The sequence below is a fragment of the Haemorhous mexicanus genome, chromosome 1 (assembly GCF_027477595.1).
Source record: "Haemorhous mexicanus isolate bHaeMex1 chromosome 1, bHaeMex1.pri, whole genome shotgun sequence".
NCBI lineage: Eukaryota > Metazoa > Chordata > Aves > Passeriformes > Fringillidae > Haemorhous > Haemorhous mexicanus.
In genome coordinates this window covers 6,825,055-6,848,607 of record NC_082341.1, presented here as the reverse complement: position 1 = coordinate 6,848,607, position 23,553 = coordinate 6,825,055, and the positions used below count along the sequence as shown (strand labels likewise).

General features: G+C 40.6%; 1 protein-coding gene across 13 annotated transcripts in view; it reads left to right on the top strand.

The window, feature by feature from the left end:
• Window positions 1–23,553, top strand: part of KMT2C (lysine methyltransferase 2C) — a 187,840-nt gene that overhangs the window by 57,410 nt on the left and 106,877 nt on the right. For all 13 annotated transcript variants that reach the window (XM_059839320.1, XM_059839435.1, XM_059839379.1 and 10 more), the window contains 4 exons: window positions 2,289–2,427; window positions 15,839–16,045; window positions 19,319–19,458; window positions 21,129–21,238. In XM_059839320.1, the coding sequence (XP_059695303.1) occupies window positions 2,289–2,427; window positions 15,839–16,045; window positions 19,319–19,458; window positions 21,129–21,238 (596 nt within the window). The remainder of the gene's footprint in view (window positions 1–2,288; window positions 2,428–15,838; window positions 16,046–19,318; window positions 19,459–21,128; window positions 21,239–23,553) is intronic.

Sequence of the window (23,553 nt, the reverse complement as noted above, 5' to 3'; positions counted from 1 at the left end):
CTTCCCAGCGTGCTGGGTGCCCAGTAATGGTAATGAGCTGAAAGCTGGCAGAGAGTAAATGGCTTTTTTCCTTTACTTGATTGAAAGTTTCAGCAGGCACACAATCAAGCCAGAGTTCCTTTTGCACAGTTTAACTAGGTTAAAGAAAGTGGCCAAGATGGATCAGAGCAGGGCCAGGGGTTCCGGTGGTCTTCCTGGCACACCTCAGGCGTGGTTGTCCCGGGCTGTGCTGTGGGTTTTGTTCTGAGTGCTTTGGCGTCTGCCTGTCCTCTAGGTGTTTATGTTTTGCTCTCTTCATTGAGGTTGCATTTAGAAATTTGGGGGTTACTGGCACAAGATTGTCCTTTGGATCCAGCATTCTTGGAAACGGGCTGCAGACCGTTCTGAATGGCTCTGCTGGACGCTGCCTGCTTCGGGAATCTTCATCCAGGAAACATCCAGGGATGTTTGTTCAGATGTGCCAAAAACTGAGGGTGTGGGGTTTGGGTTTATTTTGTTTTGTTTTCCGTACAGAGACGTTTACTATTACAAGGGATGCATTCCCATGGGGATATTTATTTAGTGTCAAATCGTGATCCAGCATGTTTGTTCAGAGTAGGTTGGTGAAAGGGGTTTAACACAAGCCATTGGGATTTTGGACAGTTAGTCACTTTTGGATGTTTCACATGTCCAAAAAACATTTCAGATGTATGTTACTGAGTTAACTGAAGTAGGAGATGCAGTTTCAATGTACACCAGCTCAGATAAATACTTGGAACACAGAGTCATAATCAGGAATTTTTTTTTTCTTAATGTTGTGTTTCTCGTCACTATGGTTTGAGGTGTTCACTGAGGGTTTGAAATGTTATACATTGTCTTCCTAAATGAGTTCACTTTAGGTTAAAGACAAATCCTATTTCAAATCTCTCTGCATGAAACAAGACAGATTTCCCATTTTCCGTGTGCTGTAGCAGGCATATGATTTCAGTATTTCAGACCAAGCTGCACAGTTTTATGCTCTGAGAATTTTCCTCTCTTTTCTTGGTTTTATTTATAAGATTAAAGCTTGTAGCAGGTTTTTATGCGTGCCCACCCATGTGGCAGATTCTTCTACCCTTTCATTTCTCCACTTGTCATTTATCCTTTGCAATATTTAATTATATTTTGACATGTATGTTAATTTTTAAAAAAATGTGAATGTCTCTTCTGCTGAAGTTTTCTAAATAATCTACTGCTTTACTCTTACTGGACTTCTTTGCAAGAGCTGTATGTACTGGCCTCTGAGCTCAAACCCATGTTCACTGGGAATTTTGAAGGGGGCCAAAATGGCACTGCTGTGAGACAGATCTAGAAGCCATGGACATGGGCAGGATGAGGCACATGTATCTTAAGCTGGATATGTCAAAGCACATCTGTCAGAGTCTTGTGATTTTTATGTTGCTTAGGTTTCAAAATCAAAGTACAGAGGAGTGCAGAAACACCAAATTCTGTTGCTGTACAGCCTTGAATCTTGTTCTGTGCATTCTGGTGCACTTGGAGCAGCACTTTTCCATGTCCTTCTGGGAAATCCCTGACTCACTCCAAGCAAAGGGGGAAATGATTGGGAAGAGGATTTAAAGTAGCACAGACAGTGGCAACTTCACATTTCACGTTTCAGAGTAAAACCAAACTTTGTAGTCAAATCTAGCGCTGTCAGCTGTAGATGTATATATTTTTCTGACTAACAACTAAGGTAATGTAAAAGTATGCTAAAAAAATGGGTTATTTTCCTTTAGAATGATGTTTAAGCTGGCATAAACCACGTCCTTCATTCCTTCAACTCCTCAACCCTGTGCCAGTGTAGTTAGTGTAACCAGGCATGAATTTGCAGGGAATTGAACAAAGTTAAAGGCAATAGGGGAGGAAAAAAGGTTTAATATACCCCAGAGTAGCATGCTCACTGTGATGTTTGTTCAGGGCTGACACAGCAGGTGCGTGAGAGATTTGGGGAGAACGGGAATGCCTAAAACTCCAGCCTTGTATGAAATTTGTCACTGAACAGCTCTCCCCTTGTCCCATTCCTTGTTGCTATTGTGCAGCTTTAGTTCACAGTGGTACTTTGTGTTATGGAAATCATGTTGTAAGCATCCAGTTCCATGGTTTAGCTAGATGTGGTAATTTCCTATTCTTCTAATTTTGTTGTGTGGCAGAAGATATTTACATGGATTAACCTGTCTGTAAAGAAAATGGATGTTTTCTGCGCAAGGGAAAGCTTCCAGATGCAGATAAAATATTAAATATTTTCCTTTTTGTATTTTTTTTTTACCCAGAAGTCAAAGAGCAGTCTGCAGAAGAGGATGCCCAGACAGAAGTGGAGAGCACCAAGCAGCTAACACCAGTCCTTCAGCACTCCGTGTCCGAGGAGTCCGTGAGCTCCACCGCCTCCGTGGGTGTGGAAGCCAAAACCAGGTGAGTGAAAGAGAAGGAGGAGGTGGCTGCTGAGTCAGGGGCAGGGCTGGGGCTGGGGCTGGGGCTCTGGGGTGCAGAGTGCTCGGGGCACAGGGCTGGGACTCGCTGTCACTGCTTTGAAGTTTGGGGTTGGTGCCTTAATTGGCGTACGAGGAGATCAAGGTGAGAAGCGCATTCCGTGAGTGCTGTCCTCACAGTGCTCTGGGAAAGCCTTGAGTTACAGCTGGGTAAATGAAAGCAGGCATAAGTGATAGGAGGTAAAATGTGATTACTGAAGCTTTCCTGCTGTGTAGGAAATGGTGTATTAGCAAATTTAGAGAAAGTTATTTTTTGATTTTGCAGCTTGTGTATTTTCAGGAACAAAGTAAACCAAATCTCTTGCAATGTCTCCTTGTTTTGGAATTTATAACATAGAAAATAGCATTTGTATTTTTTAAACTTCCTTGTTTTGGAATTTATAACAGAGAAAATAGCATTTGTATTTTTTTAACTTGTTATTGATCCAAATTAGCCTAAAAGCAGTGAAAGCATTAATTATGTTACCTGAGGGAAACCAGAGCATGCTGTCTGTGATCACTGAAATGAAATGGTTGAAATGGTGTCACACAATTCTAGCAGAGCTTCTCTGGTGAAGCTCTGACAAGAGCTTCTAACCCAGTTGCAGGTCTCTCCTGCTGCAGAAGGAAGCTCTTACCAGCTACCAGACAGTTACAGGTGTAATTATATTTTGACAGACTTGGAGAGAATTGTCGTCATAATTTCTCTTCCTCCTAATCCAACACAGAGCATATTTTCCATGCACAAAAAAATTACTTAATCTACTTGATGCATATATAATTTTCATGTTTTACATGCTCACAAACTTCTTAGATTCCAAGAGCTACCTTCCTTTTTACAGAGAATTCAGTTAAATAGTTCTTGTGCATATACCTGAGTGAAATACATAAAAATTTCTGTTCTCGATGGAATTTTCCAACGCTGAGATTAAATTGCACTAAATACGTAGAGCAACTTGAACTAAGCAGCTGTTTTGCTTCATTATTTGACCCTGTTTTGGATAATTTGCAAAAAATTTAGTGCTGTTTCATCCACTCTCTGTTCTTCTCAAGGTTACTTTTTTTGCTGTTATCATGAATATTTGATTACACCACTTTCCATAGCCATAGACTTGTTTCTTAAAAGCTGGACAACAGTCTCCTGGAAAAACTTTGGCCTGGTTCTGAGCCAGCCCTTATTTGCCCTCAACTTATTCTTCCTTCCAACTGAAAGTGTTGACTTTGATCAGTCAGGATGGAATGGCTATTATGTGCTCATTGCTTTGGCTGATCAAAGTATTAAAAGGCTGAGTACTATTAATTTTTAATTAAAATAATAGTGATCAGACTGTCTTTGACATTTTGGAAAAAATGTATTGAGGAGATATGAAACTGTTAGTTGGGAATCAGAGGGTTTCTCTGACCCCAGGTAATTTTGATTTCAAACTTAGATGCAGAATTGGGGTTAGTTGTAAAAGTCATTGAAGTCCTCATAACAGTGGAAAAACCCCAGATGTCAGGGTTTCTGTGGATGTGATTCTTGAAAAAAGCCTCTTCTGATCTGTGATGTTTGATCAATCATTTGTGTCATGGTCTGTGTAGTGCTGCCACTGACATTGTGTCATGCAGGGGCTGGAGGACTGAATTCAGGGTGCTTGACTCTGTTTTCTTAGGAGAAAATACAGTGTGTGAAATAACAGACTCTGCTAATGCTTGTGTAATGACTGGAGGAAATGCATCAAGTTTTAGGATAAAGAGTGACTCCACAATGCCTTAAAGCTGTTACTTGGGGAAGTAGTTTTAAAGCTGATTTCCAAATAATTCATACTCATCAGCTTCATCTCTTCCTTGGTAAGGTTTTCTGTTTTATAACATAACTAACTTCCACTTTCTAATAAAATGGAAGAGTTTAAAAATAGCTTTAGGTATGAGAGACATAGGAGCATTATGAGAGTATATCATAACAGACAGAGCAGAAATTGCCTAGAAGACAGAAAAGAATCCAAGCTTCCACAAGAAGTAGATGAAGGTGTAGGTGGAGCTACTTTTGCATTGATTTTTCAGTGTTCAGTATAAGAAAATTCAATGTTTCTGTCTTTGATAGTGAAGATGAAGGTATTAGAGAAGCACAGGACACAGGGCATAAAATAAAGTCTTTTCCATGAAAAAATTAAATAATTTGCTACTAAAAAGCAGTGATTTTAACATAGTTCGACACGTCAAAACTAGGATGGGGATTTCAGTAGCTGAGAGATCAGCCAGAACTTGGCTTCTGTGGTATTTCTCTCTGGATCCTTCCCGAGACTGCAGCTAAATAAAAACAATCAAGGGAAAGGCGAGAGAGCTGGTAAATTTTGGAACCTTCCTAAGGTGGGATATGGGAAACCAAGAGAACTACTGACAGCAAGTGGGAATGGGGCAGGGAATTAAATACCAGATTCAGGATTAGTGCTCAGAAAGCAATGTGTTAAAACACCATTAAAATAAAGAGTCTGAGCCATACTGGGGTAGGGAGGCTGAAAGGGCTGAGGCGTGTGCTTGAAAGGAGTGAGTGAATTATTGACCACATGTGGGGAGGGGCAATAACATCAAGCAGACATAAACTCCCAAGCCTGGCAGTGGCAGGAGTAACACTGCCAGCTCCTATATATCACGAGCATCATGGGTTTTGGAGCCTTTTCCTTTGGTTGTTCCCTTTTTTCTTTTTATAAGCCTTGTGAGAAGCTTCTGTCAGGCCAGGACTTATGGCTGAGTGGAATCCAGCTTCTTCCAAAGGAATCTGCTGCCTTGGTTTGTGCTGCCTGCAGAGAGCAGGGGAAGTGCAGCCCTTGGGGAAGGCAGGGAGCCAGGAGCCGGCTGCGACTCAGAGCAGAGCCCACTTCCACCTTCCTCCTCTGGTTCCCACATTGGCAACCCCTGGCATTAAAAGCTAACGAGAATGGCCTAGAAACACAATTTCATAGAAGAACAAAACACCTTTTGATTCATTTTATTTTCTGTCTGCTCTCAGAGACTGTGAGTTGCATTAATTGCATGTTTTCAGTCCTTTTGCCATAATCATGAAGACAGAACATTCTTAAAAAGTAGAAGCTGAGGTTTTCACACAGCTCTTTTTGATTTTGGTGCTTTGGCCTGCTTAAATATCTGCTCTTGTGAGATTGTTGCTAAAACTACAAAAAAACCCCCAAAGAACTGGCAAAACACCTTCCTGCTTTCTTGCTTCACTTGTAATTGGACAAAGCACGTAATTTTCATTCCAGACCAATTGCACCATTCCCTGTTATTTTGTTGGCTGCTGCTGCTGAGATGAAGTCTGGAGTGTGGAGATGGAGGGCTTGGGTGCTTTATTCCATCAAAAAGAAGCGGTTGGTGAACATCTGTAGATTGTGTGAACAAAGAAAATAGTGAAAAAGTATCAGTGAACTTCTTAATCTTTGTTCCTTTTTTTTAAAATTTAAATAATCTTAAAGCACATTACAAAATTTGTAACAGAGCCACACTCAGTATAAGAGGAAATTATGGAGTGGCAGAGAGTAGACAGATAGAATAGGATTATTCTGGATAGAATAATACTGCAGTGATGGAAGGAAAAGCTAGATCTCTAGGAAGGAGGCAGTTAGATAAAAGATTTAATATTAATATATGTTTAAAAATTTGTTGAAGTTGTAAAGTCAAGCACATGTTTTGAGGAGATACCAGTATTAAGATTAATTTTGAAACTGATTATTCCTTTTTATGAACATGTACTGTGATACAGTTTGTAGTTTTATGAGAATGTTTTTCTCTAAGGATAGTTTCTGCAGAGAATGGACATTATGCATGACACAGGGCATTTGAAGCCATTGCAGAGTTTTGCTTTTACATTTCCAGCTCTAGATCCATATAAGCATCTATGGGATCTTCCTCTGAAAACAGTGATTTACATCTGGAAGGAGGACATAGCATTCCTTTGTCTTCCAAACTGAAGTACTACTTCAGCATTATGTTAATGACCAGCCTAACCCAGAGTGGAATTACTGATTTGGCTAGCAGGGCACAAGTAAAGACTAAGACCACACACTGAAAAATGGGGAAAAAAAGTTAAATATTTACTGGATTTCCATCCTGTTTGTTCATGCATTATTAGGGAAATGGTCTCAAGAAGAATTCTGTGACAAATCATTGTTAAAGCAACTTTTGCTTGGATTTATAGGGCAGGAAGGGACCTTTGGAACTCATCTAGTTCACCTCCTTTTCCAAGGCAGTTATCTACAGCTGTCATTCCTGACACAAGCTTACATAAACTGCTCTTAAATCTTCCAGTAATAAAAGCTCCATATCTTCCCTAAACAGTCCCTTCCAGTCTCTTCTTTGTTTTTACTGTTGGAACTACTTTGCTCACATCTAACACACATTTTCCTCATCCTGGGTTTATTCCATTGCTACTCATACCATCTGCCAAGGATAATGGAGGACAGCTTTGTGCAAAAGTCTCTCATTTATTTCCCCAGCATGCTTTACCTCGTAACAGAAATCCCAAATTTGTTCCTACTTTCTTTGTAGATGATGTTTTCTTGAGCTCAGATCCTTCTTGCTGGTTTGAGTTTTCTCCAGATGGTCTGTGTCTTTCTCAGAGCACAGAAGGCGTGTCACACAAATGGGGCCAAAGAAAGGTTTCACAGGCAGCCAGAATCCTGCCTTTTGCTTCGGCTGAACAATTGCCATTGTGACCATAATGTAATTAATGCTCTCATGTAGGACTTGTGCCTCATGGGATTTGACACCATAATCAATGGCATTCGTGGCTGGACCTTTAAGTTGCACAGACCTTTGCTCCCTGATTTAATCTGTTCCGTAGGAAGGTCCAACCACAGAAACCATGAAATGTCTCCTGCCCAGCATGAGCAGGTGCTCACAGGTGCTCCAGGTTTCTAGAGTTCCACTCTCAGCCTCTCACAGATGTTCTTAGGCAGTTTTTCTGTCTCATTCCCATCCTAAAGCTGCATGTCTCCACCTGGGTCTGCCCTGCTGCTTACAAGTCCTGCACTGGTGAGCAGCAAGCTGAGCACTGGCAGGTCAGGTCTGATGCCTGGACAAGTTTTCTGTCCTCTGGGAGATGACAGACAGACAGAAGCACCCCATGGCTGTCAGTCTGTCAGGCCATGCTGCAGCATGGGATGCCTGCTTTGTCAGGGATTGCACAGATTCAGGATATTCACAGACAGTGGTAATGGTCTGGGATCTTCTGTGTCAGTGTTGAGTGAATACAGTGTTTTCTCTCATTTCTTCCAAATATCACCTCTTACATTTGGTGTTTTTTTTTTTCTTTTTTTTTTCTTTTTTTTTTTTTTTTGCTTCCAGCTTTCTTTGCCAGCTTCTTGGGTTTTTTATGTTGTTGGATGCTCATATTCCCATTTTCTTTGCTAATTCTAAATTACTCATCAGTTTTAATAATTGTTTCAAGGTTCACTTAGTTGAGGTTTACTCTTTTTTGTCTCTTTGCCTGATGTGCAGTTTCCTTCCATCCATTTCCAGTGGCTTCTAGACAGGTGTTTGTTACGCAGTATTTCTTCTCACCTTTTTGTCCATTTTCTTGTTCATTTCCTTGTCAGCTGTGACTGTTTTCTTCTTGCTTCCTTCAGCTGTCTGTGTGATTTGTGTTGTTTCCCATAGTCAATAGTCTCATTTCTCCAGCACCTTCCCTTTCCCTCACACAGCAAACTCTGTGTTGTGCCCTGCATTCCTTCCTTGCTTTCATACTGAGGCTGATGGAATGTACAAGCAATTTCAGTGGTAAAGTCTGGACTCACAGCACCCCAGAGCTGTAGCTGCAGAGATGATCCCTGTGAGTGTCTGTGACCTTTGCCAGAAGGATGTTCATTCATAGGGAATGGATGGTGCATATGGAGTCTGCTTTCACTCTGGGACTGAGAGATTGGAGTGTGCTTAGTGAGGAGAGAATCTTTGTGCTCATAGCTTCAATGTGCTAAAGCTCTTCTGAAGCACATGGGCTCTGCTCTTGGTGAGGATAGAAGCATTTAGAGAAACAAGTTTGGACTAATTTTCATAGGGTAACAGAAAGTCTAACTTCAGAAATTAATACAGTGAAACTCTAAATGATTCGCAGAAGAACAGAAGGGTTGATCAAAGATCTGAAGTGGATTCCAGTTAATTCAGGACCATTCCGTCTCTGAAAGATGTTGGAGAAGGAAGATAAGTTCAGAATCATAGATGGAGTAGGGAAGGTGGCTGTATCCTGTTTAGTTTCTTTTATTGCAAGAAGCTGAGGGTCATCAGGTGAAACTTTTAAGGGTTAGATGCAGAATAAAAGGAGGTGATTCTTTGTACAGCAGAGAGTTGTCTAGAGTGATACCCTTGCCAAAGGATGTGGTTTGCTGAGACTTTAGGTGTGGTCAAGAGCAGACTGGGCAAGTTCAGGAAAGGGAAACTGAGAATGAGTGTAGAGGAATCACAGTTGACACAGGGAGGCCCTGAACTGAATGTACTGGGGGCATGGATAGTACCATGTCTGCCTCCTCTTTAATATCCCTGCACCTCTGCTTGTCTGGCTTAGATGAAGCTTTCTTTGAAAACTGCTGTTTAAAGCCAGCTTGCTAAATGGTAAATCTCAGTAATTTTCAGATAGTAAGACCCTACTTAGTATTTGTATGAAGTTCCCTCCAAGAGAGGCTGGCACGTTTGTGTGAATTGGGTGTGGCTGTGGCTGCCCCAGCCCTGGAAGTGTTCAAGGCCAGCCTGGATGGGGCTTGGAGCAGCTTGTTGTAGGGGAAGGTGTCCCTGCCCTGGCAGGAGGGTTGGAACTGGATGGTATTTAAGGTCCCCCCAACCCAAACCATTCTGTGTATCATGTTTTAATAACCAGGAGAGAGAATTTGGTTTACACAGACAATACTTTCTGGGCACAGATGCGTACCCAAGGTTGAAGCTACAGGACTTCTTATTCTTTGACTTTTATCCCTCAGAGGTGAAGATAACTCTCAGAATTGCATGAGTTGCTACTTTTCAGGTACAGTCAATTGCATTCTATCAGGGATTGTTATTTGAGAGAACAAGTCAGTTCACATGGACCTGAAGGAATTATCTAGAGGGCCTTGGATTGGACCTCTAAATTCACTTTTTTCAGCACTGGCATTCTGGTAACTCCTCTTGCATCTAGGGTATGTTAAACCCTAACTGAACTTTAAATACTTGTTTAAATCAAAGCTTACACAATTCACTGTGAATAAGAACGTATTTTCTACATTTTAAAATGTCAGTAAGATGTGTTGTTTTGGTTGTGTTTGGAGGGGAATGTTTTCTTTCTTTTAAATGAGAAGAGTATCATTAAGTTGATTATATGGCTGTAGTGCTCCAACTGTGCTGGTTTGAAGAAATTGGAAAGCAGTTATTGTCTAATGCAGTTTAATTGCTTTGTATAAACTTTTAAAATTCTTCACCTGAAGTTCATATGAACTCTCTCCCGCCTCCTTTTTTTAAAAAGAATTATGCTGCATAAGTGAAATACTTGCTTCGACCCCAAATCACTGTAACAGTATAATAGTGTCAAACCACTTCACAATTTCAAGTTGTTCTGTGATTCAGCTACCTATTGGAAGGAGATTGTGCATCAAACACTTAAATACAGCTTTTAGCAGAGACTTTTTGCTTCTTTTTCTTTGTGGTGTCTCCATTTGCCCTTTCCATCCTTGTCTGTCCTTAGTATCTTCATTCAGAAGGGTGATTTATTGGGTTGTTAATGCTGTATCAATGTGAAGCTGTTATGCCTCTCCTGATGAGGTTTCTTCAGTAGTTTCCTTTCAAGCTTCATTTTATGGAGGTCCAGATATTTACAGAATATTTAGATGATGCTGTAAAGCTTCATCTGAATCTTGAGTTTTAGATAAACTTTACCTCTGTGAATATCTCACATAAATTTGAACTCGCACTGATGCAGATCCCCAGTATTGTTTCAAGTCAGAAATGTTTTTTTTAATTTCACTTAAAGTGCAGATTGCAGGTATTGATTTGAATTTACATAAATGATACAATGGTGGATCTTCACTAAGGAGAAGAACACTTTACTCTTTAAATAAAACAACATAAAATGAGAGCAAAGGTATTTTGTGCATTAGCACAACTTGGCAGAGCTAAATAACTAATAGGTCCCCTGTAGTGTTTCATTTAGCCTTTTAGCATATGTTAAAACTGCTAACAGGGTTAGGTGGAAGAAGAATTCTCAAGGCCAGTTCTCATCAGTCTGCTTTGGTAATTAGTAAAAATGATGCTCTGAAGTTCTGTTTTGCTCCCAACTACTCCATTTCACTGTGATGAGCTTAATTTTAATAGTGAAAAATAGATGTTAAACACACTGTAAATTTCTGTAACAAGTAGTGTGTTAAAAAGACATCCTGAAGGCATTTCCAGGCCTTTAAAAACAAATTCGTAGCAAAAGTCACATGATAACCCTCTTCACTTTCCTTTTCAACCCAGACCATGAATGAAAGAAATCTTGATGCTTTCCAAATTGGATTTCTTTTTAACTTTAGTGCAGTTGTTATCGTGGTAAATGGCAGTAGTGATCATCTGCAACTTAGTCTTTAATGAAAAGGCAATGGCTGTAGCTAGTGGATCTTATTGGAATTGCCATGCCTTGCATTTCTCACATGTAATCCACTGGTTTTTCCTGTTTAAACCTGGTTTTAACATGGTTAATTGGAAAAGGTAAATGCACAGCAAAACTCCTTTGCTAATACCATTGCCACAGTAGGCTAGGAGGGATTTCAGAAAAGTTACAAGGTGAGCATTCCTTGAGCCGAATCCAAGAGTTTGAATTTCTCCTGCTGTTGGCAACCTCCCCTTTATCTCTGTGTGATGCTTGGATTCCCCTGTGCAGGCTCTCCTGAAAGAAGGGCACCTTTAACTCCTCTCTGCAGAACAGGCAGCTGCAGGATTTCCTTTAGCCTGCCATCCTCTCCATTGAGTTCTGAAAGGGTTGGATAACTTCAAGCATCTCACTGACAGACCTGCTCAGCATAGGCCACTTGCTGTCTTGCTTGGAAGGAAATTAAGTTGTTCCTGTGAGAAAGGAGGATTTACTCCCCCAGCTGTATACATGGGGCTGTGGGGGCATGGCAGTGCCCCATATCACTGCAGTGTGTGTGGTGCATTCTACCCATCTATGAAAAACAGGCAGGTGAGTGAGAATGAGATACTGTTGAGGGTCACACAACCTCCCCTGGATACATCTGAAGATTTCCAGAAGCTGCACAGTGCTCATGTAGGCACAAGTGCACATCTGTGAGATATGGGCCACAGCATAAACAAAACATGTTTGCATGAGCCAGTCTGCACATCTGCTTGTTATCAAGGAGCCTTTGCTGACACAGGATTACCCAGTGCCATTTCCCAGCTCAGAAGGATCCAGGAGGGGCCTCTGCTTACTCCTGGAAGTACAGCTACAGGTGTTGGTAATCCTGATGCTAAGGCTTAATTCTGTTAAAAAATAATTTGGGGGGGACTCTCAGTTTTACCTCAATTCTCTGACTGAATATTTGCAAGCAAACCAGATGTTTCTCCTCCTCTGGTTGTGATTTAATATTGTGCAATTAGTTGCCCAATACTGCATGTGTTGAAATGAAGTTGTTTCAATGGGAAAGTCTGAGTTTTAGGATGAGTCCTGATGACTGTCATCAGTCAAGTAAAGGAAATAGTGACTGGTCTCCCTTCCTTCAGGATTAAGTGGCTGCAGGGCATTTTGTTATCCTTTGTCAGGATGTGGACAGGGGAGGATTATAGTGCTTTAGATTCTTGTCAGAGGGTTGAGTAAATTCTGTGTAAGGAAGAGACACTGATGGGATGAAATAAGGACCTGTAGGAGAGAGTGTCTGTGAAAGAGTGATGGGATCAACATGTTTCTTGTTAGAAAGGGCATCCTTCAATCCAAGGATTCAAGTCTGGATCTCCTCCCATGGCTCAATGGGAACAGACATTAGCTTCAGACATTACTAGCTTTTCTGCCTCTTACTGCATCCCCAAAACCCAGCATATCTGGTTTATTCTGAACACAGTTTTTTCCTCAGTGTTATGTATTAAAATTACTGTGCATTCAAATCTACAAAATCCTCTGGGATGAGGTGAGGGATAGGAGTACCTCCTGGTAATAAACCACCTCTGGATCTTTAAACCCTTATAAGAAAGGAGCATTTGTCATGGCAAAATATGTCATTTAAGTTGAAGTTACAGATAATGATGAACTTAGATTTTGAGTTGGAGCAACTAAGAAATATCTTAAATGGAGTACTGTTGAGCTGCCTTTTTTTTAGTAGCTTATAAAAAGATTTGTGACACATTGTCTCTTGCTTTTTATCCCATTTTGAATTATCCTGTTCTTAAAATATGTTAATTATGATAACAGATCTAGGATTTGATCTTAAGATTTGCCAGTATCTCTATTTCATTATCTTCAATATGAGAGCTCTTCTTGCATCACAGATTTAGATCCTCTAATTGCATATTGACATATGGAAAGTAGATTTGTAAGTACTTTCTGCAGTCCTCAGATGATAAGAAAAAATCTCTACCTTCTGCCCATACAGACATAACTTAAAATATTTACTGAGCACTTAAAGCTAAAAGGCTAACATGATGGACTGGCCACTTTGTACAGCACGACAAGCCAGCAGCTGTGGCATGTCAGGGGCCACAGGGGCATGGCTTTCCTGCAGAGGGTCTCTCCAGCATCCCAGCAGAGGCAGGGAGCTCACTGCCACTGAGTGTCTGTGCCTGTCTGGCTCTGGGTGCATTTGAAGCCCCTTCTGCTTATCCCCCTGGAGAGTGTGAAACCTTTATCCCCCCTTTGTATAATCTCTCCCCTCTATCTCAGCCCCACAGTGTCCTGGCAGTGCTCTGGGCACGTTCTGCTGCTCCTGTCTTGAACTTCTGCACCGTGTGCTCACAACCTTCAGTGAAGGCTCCCCCAGCCCCCTCCCCGTGGCGAGCACTCGGTTCAGCTGCATTCCCCAGCTCTGCTGAAGCAGGAGCAGTAGCACAAACCATATGATTCTTGACAGCTTCACAGCTGTCCACACCACGCTGCAGAGTAGCTGTGAAACTCACTGCTCCTGTTGTTTCACTCCACCCTGCCTGCAGAATGCTTCTGCTGGAGGTTGTGATGCTAGAGCTGCCTTACGGGCTCCAGAAATACCAGCTTTACTCCTGTATGCCTTTCAAATAATACCACTTGAAAAGTTAGTTTATTTTTTTTTTCTTAATTACTGTTTCGTATTTCTCTTTTATCGATCTTAATATTATTGCATATTTGTTATGACTCCACTTTAAAGGACTTTGTTTATTTGTTTGTAATTACCTTCAAGTCTTTTAATGAGCAGTGATAGTCTGTCCTAACAGGATGTATGAATAATTATTTATTCCACTGTGGATAATCTTATGTTTCTAACTAGTGTAATTTAAATACCATGGTCTCTTGCCTGTTTAAATCTTTAAAGTCTCCTCACAAGTCTCTCTAGCCTCAACCAGCATAAATAGCTTTGCTTTCCCTGCTTAGGATCTCTGCCTGTGAGGCCATATCAGGTTTCACTGGCAGTCCAGTGGTTACAGTCACTGACAGACAAATAATAGTGTATTTGTTGTTCTATCACACTAAAAGCTAGCTATAAAATAGACATATGTACTGTTCAGTGTAACTTTTCACTTTTTACTGCTCTCACACTACCTTTACCCATATTTTCTTTGAATTTTTTTGTCTTCAGATATCTTTTTCTAAAGATTCTGGAACGTGTCAGACATTTGCCATCAGCTCCGGGGGTTGTGCTGGCTCATGCTGGTTGTGTGTTGAGGCAGATCAGTGAGGGATATGCAGCCAATGCCACGAGATGAGGACAAATGTTTCCTAACAGTACCACAGGAAGGTGTAATTTCAGTTCCACGAATGGGACTTACTTTATCTGCCCACCAACCTGATTGTTCCCAGCAGTCCGTCTGCCTCAATGAAAGTGCAGTCCTACCTATCAACCATAAATAAAAGCTTTTTGATTCATTCTGGGCTTCATTTTGGGCTCATGAAACACTTCTCCCTTCCTTAGCATCTGACTGTCTGGTATTACCAGTAGTAGTAGGCCGGGTTAATTTTCTTCTTTTTCTTTCTTCCTATTGTTGCTCTATGGTGAGAGCAAAAGGAGTCATCCCAGAGTAATATCAGAGACTTTGCTGGATTCTTGGGGTTTTCTGTTCTGATCTGGAACTTTCCTTTTCCACTTGTACTTTTTTCTGGTGCTGTTCTTGTCTCTCCAGGCTGAAAAGCACAGGAGGCTTTATTTCCCCCCCCAGAATTTAGTAAATATTTTACAGCAGTTTAGCCTTAAGGTTTTCTCTTCCTCCCACTTCACTTCCCTCCTCTCACTCACACAGCACAGACTGTCCCAAATCCAAATGTGCCACCTTGGAGATGCACTGAAATATATTTAAATGGAATCCAGGCATAACCAAGCCTCTATCCAAGTGCCTGATTCCCTGAGGCATCTTTTTGGGGTCTTTGGGGCATAAATACGAAGAAAACAGAATTGCTCATTTAAGCATTAAAAAAAAAGTGTTAAATGGCTTTCCTTTAATGCAAGCTGCATTAGTTGCAGAAGTTCACATTTTAAGTTTGTGGATATGTTTATTATAGAAATATTTTTCAGTAGCTTCCATATGATGTGACACAAGGAGTGCTGTCAGAGCTGTCATTTCAATCCTGTCGCTGTGTTGTGCATGTTAAAACATAATTGCAAATGGTACAGGGTATTGCAGCGGTCACGGTTCTGTAAATATAAAATTCCTCCAGTAAAACTTTTAGACATCATTTTGTTTTTGAATATTGAAGTAAATGAGGATGGTTGCATTTGTGCATGTGATGTGCTCTGGCATGTGTGACTGTAGCCATTGCTGTGGTTTTCTCATTATTCCATTTATCTCCATGTTAGTAGACCTTTAAGTCTATAGTATTTACACATGGTGTTACACATAAGCTGTACGTGCTTCCAGAAAGGTGTGTGTGTTGTAATGTTCTCTGTGTTCTGTTACATTTTGATGCCTTTTAGCAAGCATATGTGTAGACACACAGAATTTTGGAAATTCTAATCATTTGAATATAGCATGGGCATTTTTTTGTTTGCTTCCTTAATCAGGCAGCTTTGTGAACAGAAAATAAGTTCTTTTAATGTAACTGTTAATTAGCTGGAAATAGTGTTTCTGAATGCTGAATTCTTATACCTGACAGCACATGGGAGCTTTTATTGTCTTGTTATAAAGGGTTAAATTAGCATGAAATTTGCTCTTTGATGGGATATCCTCTGCTGGTTTTCCCCCCAATAAAGAAGTAATGATCTTCCCTTTTACAGCGAACAACTCTGCGCCTTTTGTTACTGTGGAGAACGGAGCTCATTAGGACAAGGAGATTTGAAACAATTCGGTCCCACTCCTGGGTATGTTATCCCATGGAAAAACCAGCCTTTAAATAAGAGTGAAGCCAGCGACAGCACCGATGGAGCTTGTGAGAGAACTCCAAAGCAAAACTCAGTGCTGCGCAAACAGAGAGGCCAGAAGAAGTAAGTCTGTCCTAAAATAAATATGTAGATTTTAAAATTTTGCATGAAATTCAGGAAGGATCTTTACTGGTTCTGTATTGCAATAGGCCACTAACTTGTATTTGTGTAAATGAGTATTTTTAATATTAAAAAATGTTTGTAAGGAAAATCAACATGTACAGAAACCTAACTAAAAATGGAGCCCCAGAGCAACCAACACGTGAGTGGTATAGCAGTGGCTGTCTCTTTTGATTTTTTAAAAAGGGTTTGTTTCTTCGCCAAGTGAGAATCTTCACTCTGGAAAAACACAGATAAGAGACATAGCTACTTGTGATGCTGAAGTAAAAGTACACACGAAGGGTGGAAGAGGATGGACTTTTGACACTTGATGTGTTGTATAGCCTGGAGTAATGGGCAGCCTCTGCCCATTAGGGCCTCTCCACTTGCCATCCAGCACTGGCTCCCGCCCTGGTGCCAGTGCTGTTGAGGGCACACAGCAGTGGTTCCTGCCCTGCAGGAGTGGGGTTTGCTGGCAGCTCTCCCAGACAGGGGGGGTTTTCCATGGTCCCCCAGCCTCCCAGTGATTGTGAGAGATGGCAGGGGCATACCCGGCCCTGCAGTGTGGTGGTAAGTACATGGTGTGTCTGGTGAGGACACTGTGATGGGACTGATCAGAGCCATATCTTTGTGGGTGTGGGGGTCCTGTCACTGGGACCTTCTGTTGACTTGGGTTCATTCAGGGTTGGTGGTGAATGTGGGATCACTCATTGCAGTCTGTGTGACAGGGGGGCTGCAACCCTAGAGAAACACGAAGGGTGCCAGTGGCAATGCAGGGCTACAGGCCATGGCTACGGGATGGGCCGAGTGGGGTTGTGGGTGGTGAGGGGCTGTGGGTGGTGAGGGGTTGAGGGCGGTGATGGGCCACAGGCAGTGTGGAGTTGAGGGCAGTGAGGGGCTGTGGGTGGTGGCGGGGTTGAAGGTGGTGAGGGGTTGAGGGCGGTGAGGGGCTGCGGGCGGTGAGGGGCTGCGGGCGGTTGAGGGGCTGCGGGCGGTTGAGGGGCTGCGGGCGGTTGAGGGGCTGCGGGCGGTAAGGGGTTGAGGGTGGTGAGGAGTTGAGGGCGGTGAGGGGTTGAGGATGGTTAGGAGTTGAGGGCAGTGATGGGCCACAGGCAGTGTGGAGTTGAGGGCGGTGAGGGGCTGTGGGTGGTGCGGGGTTGAGGGCGGTGAGGGGCTGTGGGTGGTGCGGGGTTGAGGGCGGTGAGGGGCTGTGGGTGGTGTGGGGTTGAGGATGGTGAGGGGCCCTGGGCAGTGCAGGGTTGAGGGCGATGCTGGTGGTGTGGCCATTTTGCAGGGTTGAGAGCAGGACAGGATCAAGGGTGGTATGGGTGATGTGGGGCAGGGATGCGGGGTTGAGGGTGGGGTCTTGATGCAGAGCCAGGGCGGTGTGTGGCACAAAGTGAGCACTGGGGGATTGACTCCGTTCGTGGGCCTTGGGGAGGGAACAAGGAGGGAGGCAGCTGCTGGCTGTGCCAAACTCCCGAGTCAGATCTGTCCCTGGCTGTGCTGCTGCTGCAGAAATTGCTCAGAGTGTTCCACTCTCGCTGAGGTTCCTTGGGTGCACGTTGCATGTTTTTGGCATCATGGTGGTGGTGGAAAACTGCACTTTGTGTAATGCTGATATGGAAAAGTGGCTTTTCTTAAAGCTAATAAAAGTAACACCCTCGCTTCAGGCTGTATTCTGTAGGTATATGAAATATTTTCAGAAAAGTCTATAGAAAGGGCAAGATTGCAGAGTAAATTGAGAAGTTCTGTGAATGGATTGTTTGATCTTGTGAGAAAGCTTTTTTATACAGAAAAATGCCTTGTCAGTTGAGATTTAGTTTTTCTTAAAGATCCTTTAAGCTTTGGTTTTGTGAGTAGCAGTTTGGTGTTAGGGGAGGTTCTGCTGTGATGGGGTGAAGCTCTGGCACAGGCTGTGGATGATGTAGCATCCACAACAGAGTAGTTGTGGATGCTGTATCCCTGGAAGTGTCCAAGGCCAGGTTGGATAGAGCTTAGAGGAACCTCTGGGATAGTGGATTGTGTCCCTGCCCATTGTAGGAGGGATGGAACAAGATCCATTCCAACCCAAACCATTCTGTAATTGCAGTGAACATAAGTGGTGTTCAGGAGCCAGTTTTGTCAAACAGAACATAGTGCTTTGTTAAGGAGGTTTTAAATGTTGATAGTGTCAGCATTAATAGGTTTTGGGGTAGATTTTTTTTTAATTATGCTGGTCATGAAGAGACCATGTAATATTAGTAAAAATAGAAAATAGAAAAATCGGAAACTTCTAAAATTTCTTGGGTGATGCAAGAGAGATGTTACTCTTTTCCCCATAAACTAAGGGGTTTTAAAATGTATTTATGAATGTAATGGCTGAAGTAAAGCATGGTTTTCAGGAAAGTGGAGTTATCACAGATTAAAATTCCAGTGGTTACTGTATCTACTGACAGATGCATACAATTGAGTTATTAATAGCAGAGACTAATCAAGTTCAAAGAACCTTTGTGGAAAATGCAGCACCACCTTTCCTACCAATTGTTGAGGCATCAGTGATCAGGTCTCTTATCAGTAGGCCTAAATGCACACCCTTAGATGTCCAAGATATTCTTAGCCTGCAGGAAATAAAGGCAGAATTGTCACTTCTGTTTTTTTTTTAAATGCAGTAATCTGAGTTGTGAATTGTTTTCTGTTGAGATTAGAATTTGGGGAACAAATCAATAAGGTTAAAAACTCGTACAATATAGTAGTCTTTATATCACTGCATTTTTTAATCTTCCCCCCTCCCCCTTTCCTCCAGCACACCCCTCACCCCACCCTTTTTTTTTTTAACATTTGATGGCATTGTATAAAAATGTTTATTTCCTAACAGATTTTGAAGTCCTGATCTTCTCATAGCTGTAGTATTTTCTATATGCACCTCACTTCTGGATGTTTCCTCATTCTCAGTTCCAAGGGTTGGGCAGATTTTAATATCAAACAGAATCAAACTTAAAGAAGCATGTGTGTCCTGAAGAACTGGAAGAGAGAGCAGGCTTGTTTACTGAATAGCAGCTTGAACTGGAAACTGTTACTGGGCAAAGTGTTGAGATAAAATATAAGGAGGACTTTTGTTCATGTTGGTTTATATTTTATCATATTAGGAAAAAATTGTAGTCACTTGCCATGAGTTTTGGATCATTTGTGAGTATCTGGCTAATAGAGCAAAGAATGTGGTCACTTCTAAGTTTGTTTTTCTGCTCCCTGATACAGATCTCGATCGAGTATAGCATCATGTACAAGTGTAAGCACCCAAACTGCTTCTGATGATCAGGTTGTCAAATTCTGGGATGAACTCAGTTTAGTTGGCTTACCAGATGACATTGATGTTCAAGCCTTATTTGAGCCAACAGGTAAGATCCATTCTTCTCCATCCTTTTTCTCCCTGTCCAGTAGCAGTAGAGTAGCCACAATGACATGAGTGAAGTTTTGCAGCTGTTGGTTTTTGGTGCTGTGGTGTTTTTCAAGTCTCTGATGGTGCTTTGGTAGCTTTTGCCCGTGTCAGGTTTTGTTTTTGTAGTCTTCCCTCCAGAAAAGAGAATCCTCAGCTTTGTGTGGGGAAATGTTTGTAATCTGCTGCTGAACTGGTGTTCAGGTAGTAATACCTTCAGTACCATGATTCTGTTTTGGGGTGAAAAGGGAAAAGGAATGAGGTACAGCTTAATATAATTCTCAAAAATCTTAGTCCTCTGACATTACCTGATCTCCTGCTGCAAATTTTACTGGAAACAATGGAATAGAAGATTTAGGAGAGCAGTAGAGGCATAATGCACGTGCATGTTTCCAGAATCTGCAGGTTTTCTGTCAGAAGAATGTCTGGTTTATCATCTGCTCTTTCATTTCAATTGAACTTTTCTGTAATTAAGTTATTAATTACTTTTTCATAAGACATCTGTGTCCAAATGCTTTGATGCCAGTAGTCCATTCACATATTTTTCTCCAAAAAATGGAAATACGTTTACGTAATCATAAAAATGGCACTTTTTCATGAGTGTGGAAACTTATTTCAAGGTCCAATTAAAAAAAATCCAATGGTTTTGTTTAAATAGTTATAGTATAGTGGGTGTAGATTCATCAATCTACATTTTAAAAGTTGCTATTAATTGTAAATGACTCTTCCCAAACCCATATAGAGATTTTGGGGATTTTTTTCTTGTGGCTTAAATTATTAGGTTGGCTGATACCTAAGTTCAACAGCTAGTGTAAGCCATCATTTCTAATTGCTGTATAAAACAGTCAGAGAATTCCTTTGGAAGTATACATCATTTGCATTGTTTTTCTCAGAATTGAATTAGAAACATCCTGTAAGAGTTGTCTGTTGAATTCTACAAATTCTGATTTTTTTTTTTGGTTAGGTAGGTGTATCTCTATACTGTGTTTGTTGTATTGACCATTTTCTCAGTATTTTGAAATTTATTTATTTTTTTAAATTTTATTTTTATTTTATATTCTACTTTGTATTATTTTTTTGTGGTCAGTACCACAAACTGTTTGTTATATTGACCATTTTCTCAGTCTTTTATATGAGTATCTTTTCATGTTGTATTTTGAGCTTTTAAAGTTTTGTGTAGACTTATAAAGTATCATACTAACATATTCTACGTGAACATACAGATCTCCAGTACTTGGGAATCATAAATCAGAGTACAAACCTAGGGAAATGTTATCTACAGTGAAATATAAGGTGAAATGGAACTCTGTGTGTGTTACATAAGTATTGAATGTAGAATCAAAGTCCGAGAATGCTTTGCCACCCCCTTGCTATGATTACATGTTCAGACACTTGAAAATTATAAACAGATAAAAAGGTGTGTTGTATATAAAATAAAATTGCAGCGTCTGATAGTAACTGTAATATAGTCAATGTGTCATAAGATGGGTTTTCAATGTTGAAAGAAAATAAGGGGAAGAAGACCTCTCTGTTATTTCTGGCAAGTATTTACTGCCAGAAGGGAGTTCCATGCCTGGAGGAAGTGCCTGGCAGAGCTGTCCAACGCTGGCCCTTTGTCTCCCTACACACCAGGTCACTGCTGGGCTCATCACCGCTGTGCGGAGTGGTCTGTGGGCGTCTGCCAGACTGAAGAGCAGCTAGCGCTGAACGTGGACAAAGCTGTTGTCTCAGGGAGCACAGAAGTGAGTAAAAACACCTGAATGCTCAAATCTCTAAGAAAACTGTGTTGATAAAAAGACAAATGCAATACAAAGTGTGACTAAAAATACCCATATATGAATCTCTGAGCTCTCATTTATAATAAGGTTTTCTTGGGCACATCCTGGTGCTAAAACTTCCATTGCAATTTATTAAAAAGTTTTATGGAGTTGCAAGGAAAATAACGTTAATTAGTTTTGAGGTAACTAGAATGTAGGAAGAACCAGGCTGACCAAAACAAATTAGAGACAAAAGAAAAGTTGAGTTCAATTAGCAAAATCTCTGGTAAGTAGAGGTAATATTTATTGTACCAGTTTATATCCTGAAATTATATGACGCAAATGCAGTAAAAAAAAATTGTCAATTACTTTCATGCCACTTTCAAAAAGCAGCTTAGTATAAAAAAGCCAGTGTTTGCCATGAAAACTTACCTTGATACTCTAAATACTCATACAAATACACACGTAAATATTTCATCTTTTAAATTGAGGTGATAACGTATTTGGAAAAATAAGTACCTTTAAAAAGGATGAACTTGTTCTGGTGTCATATTCTGGTACTATTTTGAAATCTTGGAGATGTATTTCACTTTGGTTTTGCCACATGTAGCTATATTTTTGGTCATATTTAATAATGCCCAAGAGGGTTTTTTAATAATAGTATTAATTTTTGTTTTAAATCAGACATGTTATCAACAAATATTTGTAGTTTTTGGTGGTTTTCCCATGGTTATGCTTAGGCCTTTTTTCACTTGAGTCTTCTTCCTTTCCATGCATTATAATAAAACAAAAAATTTGGTGTAAGATGCCAGTAGATGTTCTCCATCATTTGAACTAAAAAGATGCTTCACATCAGTCTTTCAATACAAGCCATAGAATACAGCTTTCTTTGCACCTTTTTCTTTTCATATTGAGTAAATGTTTTATTTTGAATAATTATTTAATTTCTGTATTTGTGCTTTCAAAATAAGACTGTTGAAAATGAGTGAACCTGACAGTATGAAGTTCTAGATGAGCTTGAAAATGTTAAAATATTTTTGTGTATGTATAAAAAAAGACAGTAAGAATTTAAAGAATATTCAAAATTGAATCCTTTTTTTAAAGTCTTGCTGCTGACAGTTTTTGCCCCCTTGTTTTTGGCTTGCCGTCATTTTGTGATCAGCTCATTCCTGTCTGTAGTAATTTCTTTCAACAGAAATCCTGGTTGAGCTGGCAGAGTTTTGGTTTTACTGTGTTGAATTTCATCCTGTTTTTGTTATTTCGTTATTTCTTTCTGTCCAGTACCTTGCTCTTTCCCTGTGCTCAGGGTGATGGTACCTCACCTTTTTGTCATCAGCACCTTTTTAAGTTTTGCATAGATGTTTACAATGGAATTACTTAACTACAAATTTTTTTGAAGAATGAACATCTCTGGTGTTGCAGTTTCTGTTTCAGCTGTCTTTTCATGTGCTGTACTGAATCTCCCTACTGATCTTTTCAAATTCTGCAAGTAATGTTCAGATCCCCCTGTTGCACATGTTTCATGGCAATGCAGAGAGAGGAGAGGAGTTTGAATTGAGTGCCATTCTATGTATTTTCTATTCAGTCTTTGCTGAAGCCATTGAGAAACTTTTTTTTGTGTAGTTCAGCAGTCAGCCAGCAAAGACTGATGCTGATTTGGTTATTCTCTTTTATCCTTCTTGTGATATCCCCAGGGAGAGCTGAGTAAAGGCACAACTTCTATGATTCTAGAAAAATAGCTAGATGGAATTGGACTTCTTTATCCCACTATCACACCAGGGATTTATTTGCCTTTTTATTTTGTTTTATTTTTTCAAAAAATAAGGACCAAACTCTTCTGTAGTTCTCTGTTCCTGACTATGGAGAAGTGTAGTGATTGCTCAAGGAGTTTTTGTGGAACTGGCTTGGAGCCCAAGTAATCCAAGTAAGCTTGTGTCCAGGCTGTAATACTTGGTAATAATTCTTCCACTACTTTTTAACTTGTTACTAAAATTAAGAAGGCAGTAAAAAGTATAAAGGTCCTGGTTGTCCTGTGTGGTAGTGGAAAAGCTTATCTTTGTGTGAGTTACTTTTAAAAGTTTAGAATGAAAGGTAGATTAATTAATTGAAAGTATGTGTTTGTGTTTGCAGCATCTTGTGCTTCTATTTGTTTGGGCTTTGTTCTAATTGGATGTTCCTGCATTTTAAAAGAAGGATTCTGTTCAGATATTCTGAAATCTGTTGGCCATGCAAAGGCAACTGTGTGCTCAGGGCATACAGAAAAATAGTTTAAATAAAACCAAATCTGTATGATGTTTTCC